The sequence below is a fragment of the Manis pentadactyla genome, chromosome 14 (assembly GCF_030020395.1).
Source record: "Manis pentadactyla isolate mManPen7 chromosome 14, mManPen7.hap1, whole genome shotgun sequence".
Classification (NCBI taxonomy): Eukaryota; Metazoa; Chordata; class Mammalia; order Pholidota; family Manidae; genus Manis; species Manis pentadactyla.
Window position 1 is genome coordinate 31693940 of NC_080032.1, and position 19872 is coordinate 31713811.

A 19872-nucleotide genomic window follows, 5' to 3' on the forward strand; every position below is an offset into this window, starting at 1 on the left:
TGAGCATAATAACCCTCTAGATCCATCCATGTCGTTGCAAATGGTGAGCTTTCTTTTCTTTTTATGGCTGAATAGTATTCCATTGTGTATATATACCAAATCTTCTTTACCCAGTCATCTATGGATGGACACTTAGTTTCCTTCCCTATCTTGGCTATTGCATACAGTGCGGCAATAAACATAGGGGTGCATGTATCTTTTCAAATCAGGGATTTTGTTATCTTTGAGTAAATTCCTAGGAGTGGAATTACTAGGTCCAATGAACTTCCACACTGCTTTCCACAGTGGTTGCACCAATCTTCAGCCCCACCAACAGCTGTACACTAAGATTTGTGCATTTTATTGTATGTACCTCAGTTTTAATAAATAAAAATTCAAAAAAAAAGGAGCGTTTCTCAATATATTAATGGTTCCTGGAAGACTAAACCAAAACGAGAAGAGGAACTTTCTTGTAATCTGGGAAACCACTTGTGGGGGAAGGAAGTGGGGCGGGTGTGAGGCTATGATGGTGCAAGGTGAGCACATCCAGGGCACCAGCCTGGCCTGAGATGACAGGGGCTTTTCCCATGATGCTACTAGTGCTCTCTGAGACACCACCTCCAATGACCCCATATGAGCAGATACAAACACCGTGGCACATGGGTGGCACAGGGCAGATCCTGGGGGCACCACTGGGACCATGCTATGGCTCTGCTCCCCAGGGGACACTGAAGGGGAAGGCTGTGCCTCAGGGATGCCCTGAATACATGGGGCCTTCCTAGCAGGGCACAGGGCTGGGGAGCCTGCAGCTTAGGGAGGCTCAGGGATCAGGATGTGGTAACAGAGACCACTGAGAGAAAGCTGTTGTTCTTGATAATGTCTGGCACTGTAAAAGATCACTAGAGTTATCTCTGGGATTAGGATTATGGGTGATTTTTTTTCTTTATTTTTTCAAAAGTGAAAAACTACATCCTATTTAAAAATAGACCAACATCTTTAGGGTTAACAGGTATGCCCAAGGATGACCGTTAGGATTAACAACTGAGCTCTCCAGAGCTCTGTGGGCAGGAATGGGAGTTCTCCAGACTCACCCTGGAGCCTTGGAGAGCAGCTGCCTGCTCACTGGCTGGGCCAGGACCCAGGAGTGCAGCACAAGGCAGGAGAGACCAGGCTTGGCAGAGGCAAGCTGTCTCCCCCGCATCTGGAGCAGAGGGTGCTATTCCTGGTTCTGCCTGAGGCCCTGGTGAGGCCTGGGGGGTGTTCAGGAAGCTCCTGCCAATCCCACTGGAACCTACTAATGTGCCAGTTTCTTACCCAAGCTACTGCTTCCAAACTCCTTCCAGACACAAATGAGACCTGCGGTTCCCAAAGTAGAACTCTTTATTATAAACCCAGGATACAGGAGAACTGACAAACACAGGCATTCCTCAGCTCTAAAATTCTTACAACACATACAGAACAGGTGATAGTTTCTTAAAATTGTTTAAAAATATTCCCCAATATCAAAGTGAGGATAGGAGTGTGGTACCTAAGGGCTTCATCAAGATTATGCAGAGGTAGGCCTCCAAATCTCCCTGAGGAAAGACACCGTTTCCCAACTCTGGCTGCAGGTGGAACAGAAAAGACACACATTTCCTATTAGACTTAGGTCCTGGGTCTACCCTGGACAGAGACCTGAGACCATGACCATGTCTCCTGGATGAGAGGTTGAGGATAACCGACGTGCCTGTCTCCCAGGGCGGGGAGAAGCTCTGTCTGCAGCTGGCCTGTGTGTGCGCTCAAGCCTTCCTCCTCGCTCTGTGCTTCACTGAAGGCTAAGTGCTGGTGTACTGGGTCCTTTGCAGTCTGCTTTCAATGAAGAGGGAAGAAAGAAGGAAGACAAGAGTGTCCCACCTTTGTCCAGGGTTAGGCCCCTTAAATGGGGGGACTGTCCCACGTAGCCGTTCTTGGGAGCTGTGCCAGGAAAATGTGGGCTCAAGGTACCCATGGGTGCATGAGGGTGTATGCACACATTTATACGTGTCTGTGAGTTGGCTGGTGTGTGTCCATGTGCCTGCAAGGTTTGGGGCAGGAGGCTCTTGGTCACTGTTTATAAACTGGTCCCAGCAGACTGCACTGTAAGGCAGTCAGGGTATAGAAGGTTGGTGGGAAAGCTCTCTGTGGGTGGCTCGGGGAAAGTTTCCTGCTCACATTGCCCATGGTGACCCAGCCCCAGAACTTAAACGTGATGGATAACACCAGAGGCCAGAATCCTGTCTCATGCTGGATAGAGCTTAGAGTGTGGCCACAGGCATCTTGATGGGTGGGAGTGAAAAGCAGCTCCAGCTGCTTAGGCTGGTCTCTTGGAAACTTGTCAGTCTGAAGGTTGACAAAGGCTGGGAGAAGTCAACAGTAAGAAGTGGGCCCACTGGGAGCCAGGCTTGAGGTGGGATCTCCCTGTGCTGGGCTAGCCTGCTTCCCCATCTGCCACAGGGGGCAGTAGGAAGTGGGCTGTGAGGGGAGCAGGGCAGCATCAGTAGGCACTCCCATGGCAGCAGCTGCCTCACCACTGCCATGTCCCGGCAGTGGCTGGCATGTGGCCCAGGCAGCCAGCTTCCTCTCAGTCAAGATTTGTCTTCCCCAGGAGACCCAGGACAATGCTTCACCATTTCCTACTGTGGTTTGAACACAGCTACTGCCTGTTTCCCCACTCTATTTAATTATCAAGAGGAACTGAGGCCTAAATGTGTGGATGGGTCAGCGCTGGCTCCACTGGTCCTCTTATTCCCAGCTGGCTCTGGTTTCCACTGTCCTGGCTGATAACCCGGCAAGTGGACATGCCACTGTCCACCTGCAGCTACTGGTTCCGAGCAGGACCTGAGATAGGATGTCCACAGTGGCTGCACATGTGACTGTGGAGTTGGCATCTCCAGAAACTGAGAGGCAAGTGAGGCACAGATTCCCCTGTGACCACAGGAGGAAGCAGAGGCAGAAGTACACATATGGGCAGGCAGATGCCCACACACCCAGGGTCCCAGGGCAGTTGTCAGGGCAGGGACAAGGCCTTGGCGAGGCGAGTCCAGAACCAGGACTTGGTGCAGGGGTTGGTGTAGTCGCAGACAGTGATGAACCGCAGGATGCTGGGGAATTCCTTCTTCATTGCCTTGTACTTGATGGGGATCAGTCGCTTCTGATGAGCACCTGCAAGCCGAGGAGTACAGAGCTGGCAGGCCACTGCCCCCATGCTGGAGTAGGACCACTCCCCAGCCCAGGGGTTAGCAACAGATGAGTACCAGTGGCACACACTCACCCACCCAAAGGGCACTCGTGTGCACACACACTCAGGTGTGCAGAGATCCGCAAGAGCTGCTTGGTGCTGCATCCACGGCCCTTGGTGAGGGGAGGCTGGCATCCTGAGGCCTGCCCACCCACTCCTTTGTGGCAAGAGCAGGGCTGAGCTTACCTGGAGAGAGGCTGAGAGCAAACTTAGTCTGGAAATCACATTCCTTGCTTTGTAGGTAATCATCAGAGACAACCACCACAATCCGGCGGCACCTACGGGAGAGTAGGCAGGCTGGAGGCACCGTGGTGACCAGGTTCAGCATACCCCCCGGGGGTGGCCTCAAGAGGAGCCCACTGTGCACAGGCTGCCAGGGCCCAGCTGGGAGAATCCCCCCATCTGAATCTCCAAGCAGGGCTTTGTGCACCCCCACCAGCCCCCTGGTCACCTGGCCAACCTCTTCTCAATGAGCTCACTGGCAATGGACCAGACACAGGTGCCAGGCAGGACATCACGGTCAGACACACACAACTTCAGCCGATAATTTGTCTGTTCGAGCTGCCGGATCATTTCCTGCACAAACTGGATATCGCTGGGGCAATAGCAGATGAAGGCATCAAAACGTTCAGGCATTTGCCCTGGTACAGAGCACAGGGTGATGGTCAGAGCTTTACAGGAAGGCTGGGGAGGAGCCTAGCCCTGACCCTGGTCCTGGATCCTACACCAATCCTGAGATGAAGCTGTCAGAGAAGGTGCCCTTCCCAGGAGATGAAAGATGGGCACATGGGCCCCACCATCCTGGGATGACTGTGAGACAGATGCATCATTTCATCAGAGTCCCATATCAACCCAGAGGTAGGACCATGATTATTCCCATTTCTTAGGTTGAGAAACTGAGGCTCAGAGATTAAGTGACTTGGTCAAGATGCCACAGCCTGTCTGCTTTCAACACCTCAATGTCTTATGGCCCACATGTCTCCCCTGGTCCAGGGGGGCAGTATCGGGCCCTTACCCAGGGGGTCATCGAGCGTGGTGATGCCCGCCATCTCTGCTGTCCGTGGGACACTGCTGTCTACAGCCGCCACCTGTAACGGCTTCTCAGCCTCCTCCTGCTGCTGCTTCAGAATGTACTTCTGGCAGTCCTCCTCTGTGTGGAAGAGACAGGGTGTGGCAGGCTCCTCAGGGGTGCCCCATGCTCTACCCCCAGGATCCCAGCCCCTGTCCCACCTCCCTGGCCATGTGCTCCAGGGCTTCTCTAGCTCATCTGAGCCATCCACGGTTCACTGGCTCTGAAAAGTTGACGTCCCACCTGGCTCTGACCAGACCAAAGGGGTGTCGGTGGTGCTCTGGCCATCTGGAAAGCCATCAGGTCAGGCTTGTGTCTCTCTGTCCCTTTGCCCTGGCCCACTTTCCAGGCCTCCTGAGATCAGAACCCCAAGGTCTGCTTCTAGGATCCACAGCTGATGTGAGCAGGGGGTTGTGCACACAAGAAAGGCTCAGGAGGCTCAGTGGTTATGTGCAGTGAGGACAGAAGCCCCAACCAAGCAAGATGTGGAAGAGCCAATGCCTGCGAACCACTGTGTCTGTGGACCACTGTCCTCACGCCTATGTGCAGGGTATCATGTGTCAGCTAGTGGCAGGAACGGATGAATTTCCCAGGGACCTGAGGTTTCCAAGTTTGGCAGCGTTCGGTCCCTCGCCTGCCTGTTGCTGTGCCTTAAACTACGCATTCCCCGCCCCGCACATCCCGGATTGTGGTTCCTGGCCCTACAGGAAAGCCGATGGTAGGCTGCCAACCCCCGCCGTTCCTGTGCCGTGCAGGCCTTCACCTGCTGTCTCTAGTCCCCACCATCACCGGTATTGAAAGAAGGAACTGATCTCGCCCGGTGCCCCAGCCCGCAGGCTGCCTCCGGCCCGCGAGGAGGGCCACGCGGCCTCTCCGGGAAGACAGGATGGTGAGGCTGGGGCCGGGACAGCGGGAGGCCAGGAGGCGCGTACTTACCAATGCTGGGCCCCAGCTCCAGCAGCACGTCGTCGCGGCCCAGCTTAGCCAGTAGCTCGAGCAGGCGGCCCACCGAGGCGCCGGGGCGCCCCTGCCAGGCGTCCAGAAGGCTGCCCGTGGGGTCGGCGCGCGCCTCCAGTTGCCGAATCTCCAGGTACTCGAAGCCCATCTCCTCCGCCAGTACAGTCCAGTCGGCCGCCACCTGCGTGCGCGCGTTCAGGAACAGCGACAGGCGGCGCCGCACCCTCACGTTGAGCGCGGCCAGTGGCAGAGCCGTTGGCGCGGGGGGCGAAGACCCCTCGCGCAGCCCTCCCGCAGCCATGGCGCGCGCGGGCCGGCTTCCTCCTTCACTGCCGCCCGCAGGTTTCCCTTTCCCAGAAGCACCGCCCAGCAGACGCAGAGGGCGGGGGCGGGAACGGGGCGCCCCACCCCTCCTACGGTCGGGTACCGGAATGTGGCAACCCCGACTGCCCTCTTAAGTCTAGGGGGTCCTCCGGCCTGTCGTTGAGGGTCGGGCGGCGGACGAGGCGACAACCCTCTTTCCGGGGCTGTGGGAAACCGGGGCCTCGCTCTTCGGAATCCTTTCCACTGGGGATCTGAGGGGTTCATACGGCCCCGCCCGGAGGACGGCGGGGAGGGGTCGCTGGGGGAAGCATTGGCTCTTCCATCCTGCTCCCTCCGGGTCTGGGTGTCTTGGGAACGGCAACTCCATAGGAGTACGGGGAGTCCCTGGCTATGCACTAAAAGGTGGAGTGGGAGCGGAGGAGGGTTGGCTCACTGCCTTCCGGGGCCTGCGGCATGCCAAGGCCTCGCCCTCCAGGGTGGGGGGTACCAGGGCGCCCTGGCCTCTGGGAAAGTCAGCACTACCCTCTGGGGTCTATGGTACACATTGCCATAGGGAGTCAAGGGCTCACTTGCCCTTGTTTAGGGTTGTGGGCGAGTGGGACCTCTGGTTCATTCTTCAATTCAGCAGGTATTTATTGGTTCCCTACTAAGTGTCAAGCATGTTGCAGGGTCCCTCTCCGCCTTGGTGGAGACCCCAGCCTAGTGGGGAAGTGGGCACTAATCAAATCATCCCAAATGACTGTAACATTGGTAGAAGGAAGTTTATGGTTAGCTCTTTACAGATAGAGAGGCTGTCGCATCTCGGCTCCTTTGTACAATCCGTTTTCCTGCCACCCAAGAACCCCAAATTCCCTCAGTCTCCTTGAAAGACTTCCCAGAAGAGCCCAAGCGAGTGGAGGTGGGACTCCGGGAATCTCGGAATTACTTGGGTCCCCGCAGGGATTGGTGCTGCGATCCCGGGCACAGAACAAACTGGGAAGGGCAGGAGTTGGCTGAGCCGCCCTCCCTATCATGCGGCGGCGGCGGCGGACAGGGGCAGAGCGGAAGGCCCAGAGGCCAGGACGGCGAAGAGGTCGGGTCCCCGCCTCCCGCCCGGCAGCAGACCCGGCTGCTGTGGGAGTTGCCGGAGGCCTTACGGGCGGGGACTCAGGATGGCCCGCCTCCTGCTGGGAGACGAGAGCCTCGACGGGCGTGGCCTCGAGCAGGGAGCCGTTCTGGGCCTTGGCACTGCATTAGGAGGCTGAATTTGTGGCGGGGCGGGACCTCAGACTCGCCCCCTGTTGACTGAGGCGGGAGCGGGGCGGGACCCTCGGAAGCGGAACACGTCCGTCCTATCCCACAGGGCTGTGGGCGTGTGTAGGCCTCGCAGCCCGCAAAGGGCGGCTCTGCGCCTGCGCTGCTGGTCGTCTCGGTTCTGCGCCTGCGCCTGCCCGGCTCTCACAGCTGTTGGGTGCTGCGCAGGGCTGACTGGATCCTGCGCGATGCATCGGCTGCAGGTGGTGCTAGGCCACCTGAAGGGTCGGCCCGACTGTCGTGCGGAGCCGGCGCTTCAGGCCACGCGAGGCTGGGGCGGCGCCGGGCGCGCCGAGGATGTGGTGGTGGTGCACGGGCGGCGCACGGCCAACGGCCGAGCGGGCCGCGGCGGCTTCAAGGTGAGGCCGGGCCAGGCGGGCTGCGGTCTGTCCCTGCTCTGCTCCCCTGGGCGCCTCAGGCAGCCGCGCCCCGGCTGCTACCGCTGTTCCTCGGGGTGGGGAGGGGAGCGGGGACCCCGATGACCGCGACTGCACCTCCCGCCCAGGACACCACCCCTGACGAGCTGCTGTCGGCCGTCATGACCGCGGTTCTCCAGGACGTGAAGCTGAGCCCGGCCCAGCTGGGGGACATCTGCGTGGGTGAGCACCTGTCAGGTCCAGTGCAGGCAGATTTAGCCGTCTTCACCCCGCCCCGCCCTCCAGGCACTTTCTGCGCATTAAGTAGGATTGGAAGGGATCTCAAGGGACAGACATTCTGATGCCAAGGCTCTTGGTGTGGGGTGAGGACACTCTAGGAGACTGGAGACTAGGGTTCTCTACCCATACTGACACACCGTCTATGCCACGACAGAAGAGAGAGAGCATCAAAAACCATCTAGTTGGGCCCTTCACTTACAGTTGGAGAAACTGAGGCTTGGGGAATTTGCAGCAGAACTTGGATCTGAATCTAGTCTCTTGACCTTCAATCCAACCTTTTCTCCCCATCGTTACTCCTCTAGCCTGGAGACATGACAATACGCAAGGGTCTCATCAAATAGGTTCTGCCCCAGGTCACGAATCACTGCTGTACCTCTGGAGAGCATTTTCAGAAACTCATTTCCCTGACAGGACCAGTTCTCTATACCTCAAGCCTTGCATTGCACTCTCCTTTCCTTTCCACATTTCCTGTAACAGTCTGCCCATTGTGTGCTAATTTGGAAAAGCTGGGTGCATGAGGGAGGGAGCATGGGACTCTCAGGGACTGGGTCTCATGTGTGAGGAGATTGCTGTGTAGCTGGCTCTCCCTGCTCCAGGCCTTGAAATCCCAGAGCCTCAAGTGAGCCTGCTGAGGGTTCATGTTTCCAAAGAAAAATCTGAAATATGTCTTCTCTGGTCTTCACAGCTGTGCCTTAGTGCCCAGAACACTGCCTGGCACTGAGCAGAGCTTTGTCGTCCACAGGAAATGTGCTTCAGCCAGGGGCCGGGGCAGTGATGGCCCGAATTGCTCAGTTTCTGAGGTAAACTTTCCTTGTGATAGCTCTGGGTTGGCCTCTTAACTCGAGTGGGCTTGGGCTCCATGAAACTTGGCCTGGGAGTGGGAGAGGATCAGGTTGGAACCACACATGGAGGCAGCCAGGGTCCTCATTGCACTGCTCTTGTGGCCCACCCTTCCCCTATCTGTTACTTGTCACTGAGCCAGGACACACAGGGCCTTTTGGACTGGAGCAAACACACCTCTGTGGTGTGATTTTTTAGCAGAGCCACCTTGTTTTGCCCTTTGTAAATGTGGACTCTGTGCTCTTGTCAGGTAAGTAAGCAGACGGGCACATTGAGGAGTGGCTTTGAGCTTTTTGAAGCTAGTTGAGCAAACTGGGGCCTCTCTGGCATATCCATCAGCAGAGACTTGGGGACAGGTAACCTCGGTGGGGCCCTGGTGAACTTGCCCTTCACTTGCTGTCCTGAGAAAGGAGGCATGCTTAAATATTTCCATGTGTAGATGGAAGAGCCAATTCTCTTTGTACTCCCTGCTGCGTGGGGAAGAAACAATAGGAACATTAGCCAGTGAAAGAGAACCTCTAGGGACTGGAGAGGCCTGACTGCTTAGCCTGGAGCTCCCAGACTCCCACGCTCTGGCTCCAGACTGCTCTTCCAGCCTTATCTCCCAGCCCATAATTTGCCTTGGTGCTTCCTCTTGCAGACAGCCTGTCTACCCACTGTCTTCCCTATGCCAGTCATTCTATCCCCACCTCCTCTCTCTGCCCAACAGAGTTTTGCCATTTTGGCTTGACTTCCCCAAGCTCTTAGGCTTAAAATGAGGGCCCCTTCTTCTCCAGTATGCACATGCTTCCTTGTGGCATGCGTTGCCATCTCTGTTGTGCCAGTCTGCGAGTTGATTGGCTTTCTGTGTTGGTTGGGCAGCCTCTAAAGGTACTGTATTATAAGTGTGTCATCATCCCTCAGGGGGTGCCTCCTACCGAGTAGGTGCCTAGTAACCAACCACCTGGTGGATTGGGTGAAGGTCTGGTAACTGGGTAGTAGGGGGTTAGGAGACCTGGGAAGGGTTCAGCAGGCTGCATGGGCCTCAGACATAATCCACCAGAGAGGATCTCAGCAGAGCTTGGCCTGGGTGCTAGCTGGGCTTCCAGCCCTGGCTGTGTGCCAGCATCACCAGAGTACTTTCACTCACAGGCTCTGAGTCCACAGTTCTGGTGAGGGCCTGGGGACTTCCCTAGGCTGTACCTTTGGCCAGGGCAGGTTCTATTGGGAGGGGCAGGGCCACCAGCTTCCATGGCTAGGCCCAGTGTGGGAATGGGGGGGATCCCACCAGAACAAAGGGTGTTAGAACACCTGGTTCCCATCAGAGTTCTTTGTCCAGCTGAGAACAGGCTTTACTGAGAGAATGGGGACATAAAGGACTGGCCACATGGTTACTAGTAGGGCAGAGGAGTGGGATGGTTTCTGGCCTCATTTAGACATTTCTTTGGTCTTGTTCTTCTTCCTGGCAACAGACCTTCTCTGTTTTTTTGGAGGAAACAGGGAATTTATTTTACATTTTTCAGTCTTCAAAGAGAAGGAAAGAAGAGCCCCTGTGGCCCAACCAGCCTTCCTTGCCTTCAGGCTGTGCTGGGCCTCGGCTAAGGAGGATCCGGGGATGGAAGGGTGTGTGCTGGTGGGGCTCTGAAGAGTCAGTTCCTGCAGAGATGGGGTCTACACGCCGTGGGGCTGGCCTGGAGTGGGGACAGGGCTACTGGGTTTGTTCCCCTGGTCTTTGCATCCTCTTGATGGGGCAGTCATATTGACCTGGGGCACAGGCTTGTTTCCTCTGAGAGCCTGGCAGGGGAGGGGGGCTGACTCAGTGGTCTCACTTTCTGTTTCAGTGACATCCCAGAAACTGTGCCTTTGTCCACTGTCAATAGACAGTGTTCGTCGGGGCTCCAGGCAGTGGCCAGCATAGCTGGTAAGTTATGACTGGGAGGGAGCCCACTGCTACATTCTGGCCTTGGTCCTGGCCCCAGGGTATGGGCCGGCAAAGTCACTGCTCGGCTGGGCAGGCAATAAGGATTCCTGATAGAGCGCTAACTGCAGAAAGAGTGAAGAAAGCCCCTTGCCTCAGCCCCCAGCCTTTTCTGGACAGTCAGGGATTTTCCCCCTGAGGTGGGGCTGATTCCCACCTGAAGGCCCAGTGGGGAAGAGCGCCCGGGTCCCTGAACAGGTGGCCTCTGGGGCAGGATGTTCATGAGATGCTTTTGTTGCAGGTGGCATCAGAAATGGGTCTTATGACATTGGCATGGCATGTGGGTAAGAATTTCTTCCTGCCAGAGCTTATTAACCAACTTATGACAAACTACTTTCGCCTCTTAAGTTCTCGGAGGCCATGATTTCAGGAGTCTCCTCTAGCCCTCTCAGGCAGCTGGCTGAAGGGGATTCCTCCCAATTCAGCTGCGAAGTAGCCCGCAGCTCTGGCTACTCAAGAATTGCTCGCAGCACTGGCTTTTAAAAACTTTCTTTCCGGTAATCTGTGAGGCTGGAAAATGTGGGCAAGCATTTTGAGAAAACACAGCACTTGGGTTTCCTTCTGTGGCCCTTTTTGATCCGTGACACTATGAGGAGGGAAGTTGCAGTTTTGGTTCCCTAAAGCCAGGGCAGGCTGCTGACTGTGTAACTAGTTTGTTCGTTTTATCAGGCTACCAGTTCCCTCGTCCCCCACCCTGGTGCCGAGGTGAAACCTTCCAGCTGCCTGCTGGGCTCTACGGAACATGGTTTCCACTGGGGGCACCATCTGTGGTGATCTGGACACTGTCAGCCATGGCTCTGTCTCTGGCCACACTGCATGGAGCTGCGGAGGTTGTACTGGGCAGGGCCTCTGGTAGGGGGAAGGACACTGGGGCCCAGGCCTGGGTGACCATCTGGTGTGGAGAGGGCAGGCCAAGCCAGGGCTCCGGCGTGCTCCTCTGCCTTTCCTCTTGATAGCGTTTCTTGGTCGCAGTATTGCTGGGCCGTCTCAGGGTCGTGCTGACTGGCACCGAGTTGTACTCCCGTGTCTGTAGTTGTAAAATGAGGCCAAAGGCCACACTGCAAGGACTCCGACCAGGCAAGGGGCACCTCCCAAGCTGCCTTCTGGTTCATCTCATGTCCCTCTACCTCACTGAGCCAGGGACGGGAACCCTGGCGCCTTCACGAGCTCCTTAGAGGGCTTCTGAGTCCCAGACAGGTTAAATGTCCTGTTACCTAGGGTATTAAGAGTGTGGGCCAGAACTGTCCCCCATAGGCTGTGGCCATGAAGAGCAGCCCAGGGCACCCTAGTTGGGAGTGGGCTCTGGGGCTTGACTACCTAAACTGGGGTCCTGGCTTAGTGGCCATGGACAAGGGCCTCAGTGTCCTCATCTGTAAAATGGAGTAACTACCTCAGGCCTGTTGAAGATAGTTACATTAAATGGAGCGATAAGAGCAGCTGGCACTTTGGAGCTTGTATTATGGGACTGACTGTTTGATGCACTCCAATACTTGAAAAGATTTTAAAATCGTACTGGACACATGAAAGCATTTGGTCACACAGATTGTGTTATGTGAGGCCTTACATTCCCCCACCTCCTGAAAGCCCTTACTGACCGCACTCAGCTAAGACTTGACCTTTCTCCAGGCTCCTAGCATCTCCTGTCTGTGCAGATCAGGTGCTCTCTGATCTGCAGCTTTTAAAATATTTGTCTTTTTCTCTCTGGATCTGTGGTCCCTGAGGGTAGGGTCCCACTTGCTGCAGGAGTTTCCCCCATGGTGGCTACCACTAGGCAGTTTTCCTTGGGAACTGCCTATTGGCTAATTGGCTGTAGGATCAGTTGTGTTGGGGAAGCATGGCCCTGCCCAAGAGTGGACTGTGCAGTGCTGTGTCTGGCCTTGCTGGCCAGTGCACTGCCCAGGGCTCCCAGCCAGCCTATCGGACTTCAGGTGGCTCCCTGGCTATTTCCCAGCACTGTCAGATGCACAGCTATCACAGGGGATGGAGTCTGCTAATGACCTCCTTGTCCTTCTCCTCAGGGTGGAGTCCATGTCCATGGCGGACAGAGGGAACCCCGGGAACATTACTTCACGCTTGGTGGAAAAAGAGAAGGCCAGAGACTGCCTGATTCCTATGGGGTGAGTGCCCACCCAGTGCTCCCTGTCTGGCCTGGAGCAGGGGCTCAGGAACTTTGATGAGCAGTGCCAAGCCCTGGCCTCCTGCCCTTGGGCTTGGTCTGCTCTGCAGGGCCTCTGGGGGTGGGACTTGATGCTGCCCCTGAATTCCCTTTTCTTGCCCCTCTCTGTGAGGTCTTCTCTGAGCTTTCCAAATGTGGCCCAGCCTGTCACTCCCACCTGAGGGCTCAGTCACATGAGGGACAGTGGCAGCTGCACTCCAAAGCCTTGGAATAGTTGAGCAGTGGGAAGCTTTTGATTATGGACCATACCAGTAAGGGAACGTGGGCGCTGTCAGGTGCAACAACAAAAGCGTGTTCATCTAACTGCACCTGAGCTCTGCAGCCAGTGTCACTAAGCTTCTGGGCCATCCTCAGGGTCCATGGGCGGGGAGTCCTGGCTCTGCTGGATGTATGGGGAGATCTGAGGCTCAGGGAGGGGCCATGCCCTGGCTCCCTCCACATCCAGGCATGATCTCTCCAAGGGAAGCCTGTAAAGCCAGAAGCCCAAGCTGAAAGGCCTAGCTGTGGCTCCTGGGTCACAGGAAGAGGGGAGCCATGGTGAGCAGCATGGGGAATTTGGCCTCCCTAGACGAGACTTGGGAGTTATTACCCCACATTAAGGCAGGTTTCCTTGAGGTGTGGGAGAAGCTGCCCAGCAGTAGCCAATTGGTACACCCACCCATCTCATCTGCCTTCTCTTCCATGCTGTCTGCTTGGGGTATGAGCTTCTTAGGATCTGTGCCCCTCACTCACTGAGTCACCAGCACTGTCTCTATGGTGAGGCCTGGCCTTTCTGTTCTCCCATGCCTGCTGCTCATGGGACCCAGAGTTCCCAGCACAGCCCTGCAGCCTAGCTCATCCCCTCTGCTGCCCCACACCCATTGTTTGCTGTGTGCATTCTAGAATCACCTCTGAGAATGTGGCTGAGCAGTTCGGCATTTCACGAGAGAAGCAGGACACCTTTGCCTTGGCTTCCCAGCAAAAGTGAGTACCGCTTGGGGTAGGATGCTTAAAGGGCTGGAGTGTGAGGTTCTGAGGCTGTGTTGGGTAGTCCCAGGTGGAGCTGTCCTTCGGTTACACCTGGGAAGTGAGTGTTTCCAGACCTCAGGATTCCCAGGAGGGAGAGGCAGACGGGGCCATTGTGCTTTGTTAAAGCTTCTGTGTCCTGTTACCGTTCACGCTGAATGTCTTCTCTTTTGCTGGGCCTCAGTTTCTCCATCTACTTATTGGGCCTGTAATGAGGGCCAGGACTCTTCTAATTGGCCATCGTTTGGGGATTAGACACAGTAGCCACAGGCTTCTCTGAGAGCCTGGAGTACAGGGCCAGCATCCCACCTTCTGGACCACTCCCGGGTAGCTCTGGAGGTGGGAGTTGGGATGATAGCAGAGGCCTCCAGGGGCAGGCTGAACTTGGCAAGCCCCAGTTCCCCAGAGAGGACCCCAGAGGAAGGAGTGCCACCTGCCCAGAGGGCTTCTCTGAGGCAGTGGTTCTTAGCCACTTGGGGCCAAGTAACCATTTGGGAATTTAGTGAAAGCTTTGGATTCCTCCCCATGCATATGATTGCAAGGACCCGCCCACCCCCACCCACCCTGAGACACCCTGTGCTTCTGTGCTGTTTAAACGCTGAGTTCACCAGGTAGTTGAATGAATGTCATTTTGAGTAAGTAGAAACCAAGGAGTAGATGCACTGGAGCTGTCACCGAGCGTGCTCCTCCCCTTTGGGGCTGGGGCCAACCAGGATCTGAACATCTGAGGCCGATGGCACAGAAGGCCCCATAAGGCCTTGGGCCTCCTCTCCCAGGGCCCTGCAGGGTAGCAGGACCCCCACAACAGCCCTTCAGCTCCACCAAGGCAGGCATATTCCTGCATTTAGCAGCCAGATGGGAAGGCATGTCTACCCTGATGGGAGCTAAGGGAGAGGAACCCCAGGACGGAAGGAACCCCAAGGGGGCCTGAGCCTGGCTGTCCATCGTGCCGGCAGGGCAGCCAAGGCCCAGAGCAAGGGCTGTTTCCAAGCCGAGATTGTGCCTGTGACCACCACGGTCCATGATGACAAGGGGACCGAGAGGCACATCACCGTGGCTGAGGATGAGGGCATCCGCCCCAGCACCACCATGGAGGACCTAGCCAAACTGAAGCCTGCATTTAAGAAGGGCGGCTCTACCACAGCTGGTGAGAGTGGGCTGGTGGCGGGGGTGAGACGTGCTGGGCGTTCCCCTCCGGGAGCCTGGAGCCACTGGGCAGGTGGACACGGGGGCCTGGCCTCCTCAGCCCTGCCCTGAGGCATCCTCCCTCCTGTGACTTGCCTCTAGGAAACTCTAGCCAGTTGAGTGATGGAGCAGCTGCCATCCTGCTCGCCCGGAGATCCAAGGCAGAAGAGTTGGGCCTTCCCATCCTTGGGGTCCTGAGGTCCTACGCAGTGGTTGGGGTCCCACCTGACATCATGGGCATTGGACCTGCCTATGCCATCCCTGTAGCTTTGCAAAAAGCAGGTAAAGCATCTCCTTCACACCCTAGATGTGGATCCCACCCTCTCTCGTGCTGTTGCAGGGTAGGGGAGGCAGGGCTGGTCATGTGGTGCTGCAGAGTGAAGGTGTGGCAGGCTAGCATCCCTACCTGATGCCCTCCCTGACCTCACAGCTGGGACCCCCTCATCCATCAGGAACAGAGGCAGACCCACCACCAGGCAGCCTGTATGGTGATGTTGAGTCCTAAGGGGCCACTGGGTCAGCTCAGTCTTCCCCCACTGCAGGGCTGACGGTGAATGACGTGGACATCTTTGAGATCAACGAGGCCTTTGCAAGCCAGGTGAGCCTTGGTTTCTCAGCATTGCCTGGGCCCCAGGCAGCCCAATGGGAGCCACTGGGCAAGTGGTACAGGGGAGGGGCCTGCGGCTGATGTTCTGCCTCCTTCCAGGCTGTCTACTGTGTGGAGAAGCTGGGACTCCCCCCCGAGAAGGTGAACCCTCTGGGAGGTGCCGTGGCCTTAGGCCACCCACTGGGCTGCACTGGGGCCAGGCAAGTCATCACACTGCTCAACGAGCTGAAGCGCCGCAAGAAGAGGTGAGGCGGGCAGCCATATTGGGGTGCCCCAGGGGTGGAGTCCCTCCACCCACCCCAACTCTGAGCTGGGTACAGGGGTGCTGTCCCAGTCTCCCTGAGGGCCAGCTGTGATGGGGACCCTGGCCGGCAGCAAGCATCTGACACCCAACATGTGCCTTGGTGGGATTCAGGGACCCGTTCAGCTCAGGCTGGTAGTTGGACCTCTGTCCCTTCACCCGGCTAACACGGTATGCCTCCTCAGGGCATACGGGGTGGTGTCCATGTGCATCGGGACCGGAATGGGAGCCGCTGCTGTCTTCGAGTACCCTGGGAACTGAGTGAGGCCCAGGCTAGAAGCGCCACCCAGTCCTACTCTGGCAACAAGAAAGCAAACTACAGAAGTGGAGCGGGAAATTCAGCTCTGGTGGTGGGAGCAATGGGCAAATTGAGGCAATTCAATTAATTTGAAAATGTGAATACTGATGACACAGTAGAGGAGAGGGTGAGGCACTGAGCTGCCTTCTGCTAGGCCTCCTCTGGCCGGGCCACCCTGTGTGATTCCTGCGAGGTGGGGCCTGGTGGATGATGAATAAATGAGGAGTTCCTCTTATCCTAGTGGCTGTGGTTTTTCCCAAGAGACCTTTTGCCACCACTGCTCAGTCTGAGTACCGATTCTTCCTATCTTTAATTTTGGTTCTGAGGACTTAATGGTGCAGGGTCTGGGCTGAGACCTTGAAGGGGGTCCCTCCATCCCAGGAGCTGCTCAGAGGCACTCCAGTGCATGCCCCTGCTCAGCAAACGTGTGCCTTAGTCTGGGCCATGTTGGAGACTTCCAAAGCTGGGGCAGATGGCTGAACCTCAGAATGGGTGGGGTGACACATATCGCTCATTGTAAGAGCCTTGACCCTGGAGCCGCAGAGTGCAGGCCTCCTCACCGAGGATGCCTGCCACCACCACCGAGGACTCATACAGCTCACTGCTCCTGTGGGAGGGGGCCGAGTCAGGACCCTGGGCGGGGGCTGCGGGCCTCTGGGCAGTGCCGGGGGAAGTGGAAGGGCTGTACCTGGCAGTGAAGAAAACCTGGAGCATGATGGAGGTTGGGGGTGCATTGACTGGTCGTGCCTCCAGGAGCCCGCTGCTCGGGGAGACCCTGAAGGCCACAGCATCCTTGTCTGGCTCCTGCTGACCTGCAATGAGGGGAAGGGAGCACAGGGGGCCTGTGGTTCCATGAGCTGCCCCAGGAAGCCTTCCCCCACCTGGCATCTCAGGTGTGCAGCCCTGGGGACCTGGCCATCTCTGCAGGAATTCCTGGGTGGTGGTACCAGTCCTGAGGTCTTGGACCAGAAGAGCAGTGGGCAGGCAGGAGGGCATGACTTACCCATCAGCACGGCCCAGTAGCTCCGGCAGCCGCTCAGGTTCATCAGGTAGACATCCCGGACCCGCCTCTCGTTCACAAAGCAAGTCCCGAAATCCACCCAGCTGGTGGAGAGCTGCAGTTTGGGCACGGCCACAATGGCCCGCAGGGGCACCATCTAGGGGGACAGAGCCTATGATTTGGTGGGGATCAGAGAATACGCCCACTCCTGCTGGGCTCTGAGCCAGGGTCTCAGGGACACGGACCCTGCTGACAGCAAGCACAGAAGCTCCTGAGGAGAACGCAGACAACCATGGCTGGTGGAAGGGGGCTGGCACTGCCCTCTGCTCCCCTCGCCACTCCTGCCTGATCAAGCTCTGTGGCTTCTGCTCCCTGGCTGCCACCCTCCTGCCATCCTCTCCCATCAAGGCCCAGCCCTCTGCTCCCCCGGGGCTCTAGGCCATCTTGCTTTTCTTTCCCTTCCTCAAGGAAGGCCGTTCATGCCTTGGCATGATTCCCCCATCCCACAGCTGCCCCGGTACCAGTGGGGGTCCACCTCCAGTGTGATGCCTCCTTCTGGCTCCTCTGGAAATCCACCTGCTAGACCATTCCTTCAAGTTCCTCACCCACACCCTCCAGCTCAGTTCCACACCACAGCCCACAGAATTGGACCCCTGGTGCTTGAAGCCCCAGGGGCCTCAGCTGCCTCAGGTCTCACCACTGCACCCATCAGGCCTTTCCCTCAGCCTTCAGATGTTTTCATTCTCTCTCCATTAAACGGGACAGGGGCCTCACATATCATGTCCTCCAGGAAGCCTTCCCTGATTTTCTATCCTGCAGCCCCTCACCTGGCTTTGAGATCCAAAGACAGGTAAGGATGGAGGACCCTCATCTTTCCATGTGCAAGGCCTTCTAGGGCAGGCTGGGCCCTTGGGCAAGAGCCAGGGCTCCTTTTATTTCTGAGGGCCCTGGGTTCACTGTCCTCTGACATCCTGGTTCCACCCTCACCAGGCAGGGCAGGCCTGGACTCACCTGCGTGGTCTGGTTGGCGTACTCCAGGAGCAGATTCTGAGTAAACACCATTTCCTTCTCTCCACTCGCGCTCTGCTGAATGTCCACTCCGGGTGGCATCTGGTCAGCTGGGAGCTTCTGGTAGGAAAGCAGCTCCAGGGATAGTGAGAAGGACACAGCCACCTGGGCGGGCACGGGCGGGGCTGTCATCGCAGGGTGCTAAAGGCAGGCACAGACTCCCCATCTGGAGCTCCATCCTACTCCCCTCCCAGGGCCCAGCTCAGCCTGCAGGGCTCAGACTCAGTCTGCCTGCCCAGCAGCCAGCACCCATCTGGCATGTTCATCCACAAACACTGTGCTGGATGCTCCACGTCCTGCAGCTTCTGGTGCCAGGGACAATGCTGCACCTGCCCACAGGAGCTGAGGGGCTACAGGAGAAACGAGAAGCAAGCCACTCCTTACCCCGTGTGGGACCAGGGCTGTGGGCAGGCCCGTAGGCCCAGGTGAGGCCTGTGTCTCTATCCCGAGGACAGCGAAGAGCCTCTGATGGGTTTTGCTGGGGGACATCTGAGTCGGCTGTCCCTTCTCAGAGTCATCTAGCTATGAGGGGAGGTGGGCTGGGGGAGCATGTGTGGGCGTGAGGACATCATTTAGAGAGCCCTGGTCTGAGGCCCAACAGGATGGGGTTGGGACACGTGGTCTCGGGACTAGCTCATCAGAAGTAACTGAGGCACTTGGAAGCACAGATTCCTGGGCCTCAGCCCAAATCTCATTCTGGAGGTGGGGCCTAGGAACTTGTATTTCTACAGGCCACTGTGTGCTGTCAGGCCTGGAAGCCGCTATCCTAGACCCAGATGCAGTGTGGGATGCAGAGCAGGGAGATGTGCTGACAGTGAGGAGGGGCAACAGCAGGGCTGGGCTGGGGGCAGAGAGAGCGCCAGAGCTCTGGCAGGGGCAGACCGGTGGAGGGCAGGAGTATCTGCTGAGACTAAATGCCACCAGGGAGAGTGGCCCAGATATGGGTAGCACTGGGTGGGAAGGGAGAGGGGGATCCAGTTTGGACAGCCTGAGTCTGGCGCTAGAGTGCAGTCAGGAGCCAGGTGCCGGGCATTGAAAGCATGCTATAGGGAGGAGGTGGGTTACCTGATGTCCTTCCTTTCAGAGCCCCAGGGCTGCCTGAGACATTTTTAAAGGGTTTTTACACACCTGATGACTAACCCTGTGGAGTCATGGGCGCTCTGGCATAATGGGACCTAGGGCTGTGGTGGGGCTGCCCCCACTTTACCTCTTTGAAGAAGGGAGCAAATGCTAAGTGGGTAGAGGGGGGCCTGCCTTCTGTCTTCTGCAGATCTGTCTCTCCCTGACCTCCGTGAGGGCGCTCCCTCACCTAGCTTGTGGCAGGCATTCAATACGCCTGAGCTGAAGGTCACATTTTGAAGAGAACGTGGCTGCTCGCTGAAGCTTTGGGAGAAGATAAGATGACCCAGGAGTGTGCAGTAAGGTGAGGGCCCAGCTGGAGCTCTAAGGAGCGCTGCCCGAACCGAAGCCCTCAGAGAGGATGGGGCGGGCCTTGAGGCAGGAGCTGGTTAGGGCACAGGAGGGGCACCAGCCTGGCTGGCTGTGTACAGCCAGGGAGCTGTGAACAGACACAGCTGTGCACACAGCCACCCACCCACATGGCCTGTGACCTGTCCTCATCCCAGCAGCCTCAGCAACCAAAGTGGACACACATTCATGGTCCCCACGGAGGCCGGGTGTTCCCAGGGCCCACACCTCCCATAGCTGCCAGTCCAGCTCTCTGGCAAGTCACACTGGGGCTGGAATGGGAAGACCAACTGTGGGAAGATGACAGTGAGACCCATGTGAAGGCCCACGGCAGGGGGCTGTATGCAAAGTGGAGTGCCAACAGGAATGCCTCACCAGGACACTGGCAGACGGGTGGGGAGAGGGACCTTGGCCTCACGTGTGCATGCGTATGT

General features: G+C 57.2%; 3 protein-coding genes across 17 annotated transcripts in view; 1 reads left to right on the forward strand and 2 right to left on the reverse strand.

Annotated features, from left to right (window-relative positions):
• Positions 1-1341: 1341 nt before the first annotated feature.
• On the reverse strand, positions 1342-5625 carry MYD88 (MYD88 innate immune signal transduction adaptor). Of its 2 annotated transcripts, none has more exons than XM_036921640.2 (5): positions 5241-5625; positions 4251-4385; positions 3715-3876; positions 3422-3513; positions 1342-3159 (listed from the first exon to the last, which is right to left on the reverse strand). In XM_036921640.2, the coding sequence occupies exons 1-5, from the start codon at positions 5560-5562 to the stop codon at positions 3139-3141; spliced, it is 732 nt and encodes a 243-aa protein (XP_036777535.2). In that variant the 5' UTR covers positions 5563-5625; the 3' UTR covers positions 1342-3138. The 2 variants fall into 2 exon arrangements, with proteins under 2 accessions (XP_036777535.2, XP_036777534.2); XM_036921639.2 differs by having other exon boundaries at positions 3696-3876; positions 5241-5622.
• A 1374-nt stretch (positions 5626-6999) lies between these two features.
• ACAA1 (acetyl-CoA acyltransferase 1) lies at positions 7000-16138 on the forward strand. 2 transcript variants are annotated; one of them, XM_036921637.2, is made up of 12 exons: positions 7000-7237; positions 7384-7477; positions 8277-8334; positions 10195-10274; positions 10573-10615; positions 12350-12448; positions 13390-13470; positions 14469-14659; positions 14800-14979; positions 15240-15295; positions 15404-15549; positions 15791-16138. In XM_036921637.2, exons 1-12 carry the CDS (start codon positions 7067-7069, stop codon positions 15864-15866), a joined length of 1275 nt encoding a protein of 424 aa, XP_036777532.2. In that variant the 5' UTR covers positions 7000-7066; the 3' UTR covers positions 15867-16138. The 2 variants fall into 2 exon arrangements, with proteins under 2 accessions (XP_036777532.2, XP_036777533.1); XM_036921638.2 differs by lacking the exons at positions 15404-15549; positions 15791-16138 and having other exon boundaries at positions 7003-7237; positions 15128-15273.
• Positions 16139-16194: 56 nt separating this feature from the next.
• The window catches only part of DLEC1 (DLEC1 cilia and flagella associated protein), a 67917-nt gene continuing 64239 nt past the window's right edge, over positions 16195-19872 (reverse strand). For 4 of the 13 annotated variants that reach the window (XM_036921622.2, XM_036921621.2, XM_036921626.2 and 1 more), the window contains 5 exons: positions 18356-18493; positions 17915-18076; positions 16907-17060; positions 16592-16715; positions 16195-16510 (listed from right to left, as the gene is read on the reverse strand). In XM_036921622.2, the coding sequence (XP_036777517.2) occupies positions 16387-16510; positions 16592-16715; positions 16907-17060; positions 17915-18076; positions 18356-18493 (702 nt within the window). In that variant the 3' untranslated portion in view covers positions 16195-16386. Of the gene's footprint in view, positions 16511-16591; positions 16716-16906; positions 17061-17911; positions 18322-18355; positions 18494-19872 lie in introns of those variants that run through there. The other 9 variants (XM_057491990.1, XM_057491989.1, XM_036921630.2 and 6 more) reach the window with 5 other exon arrangements.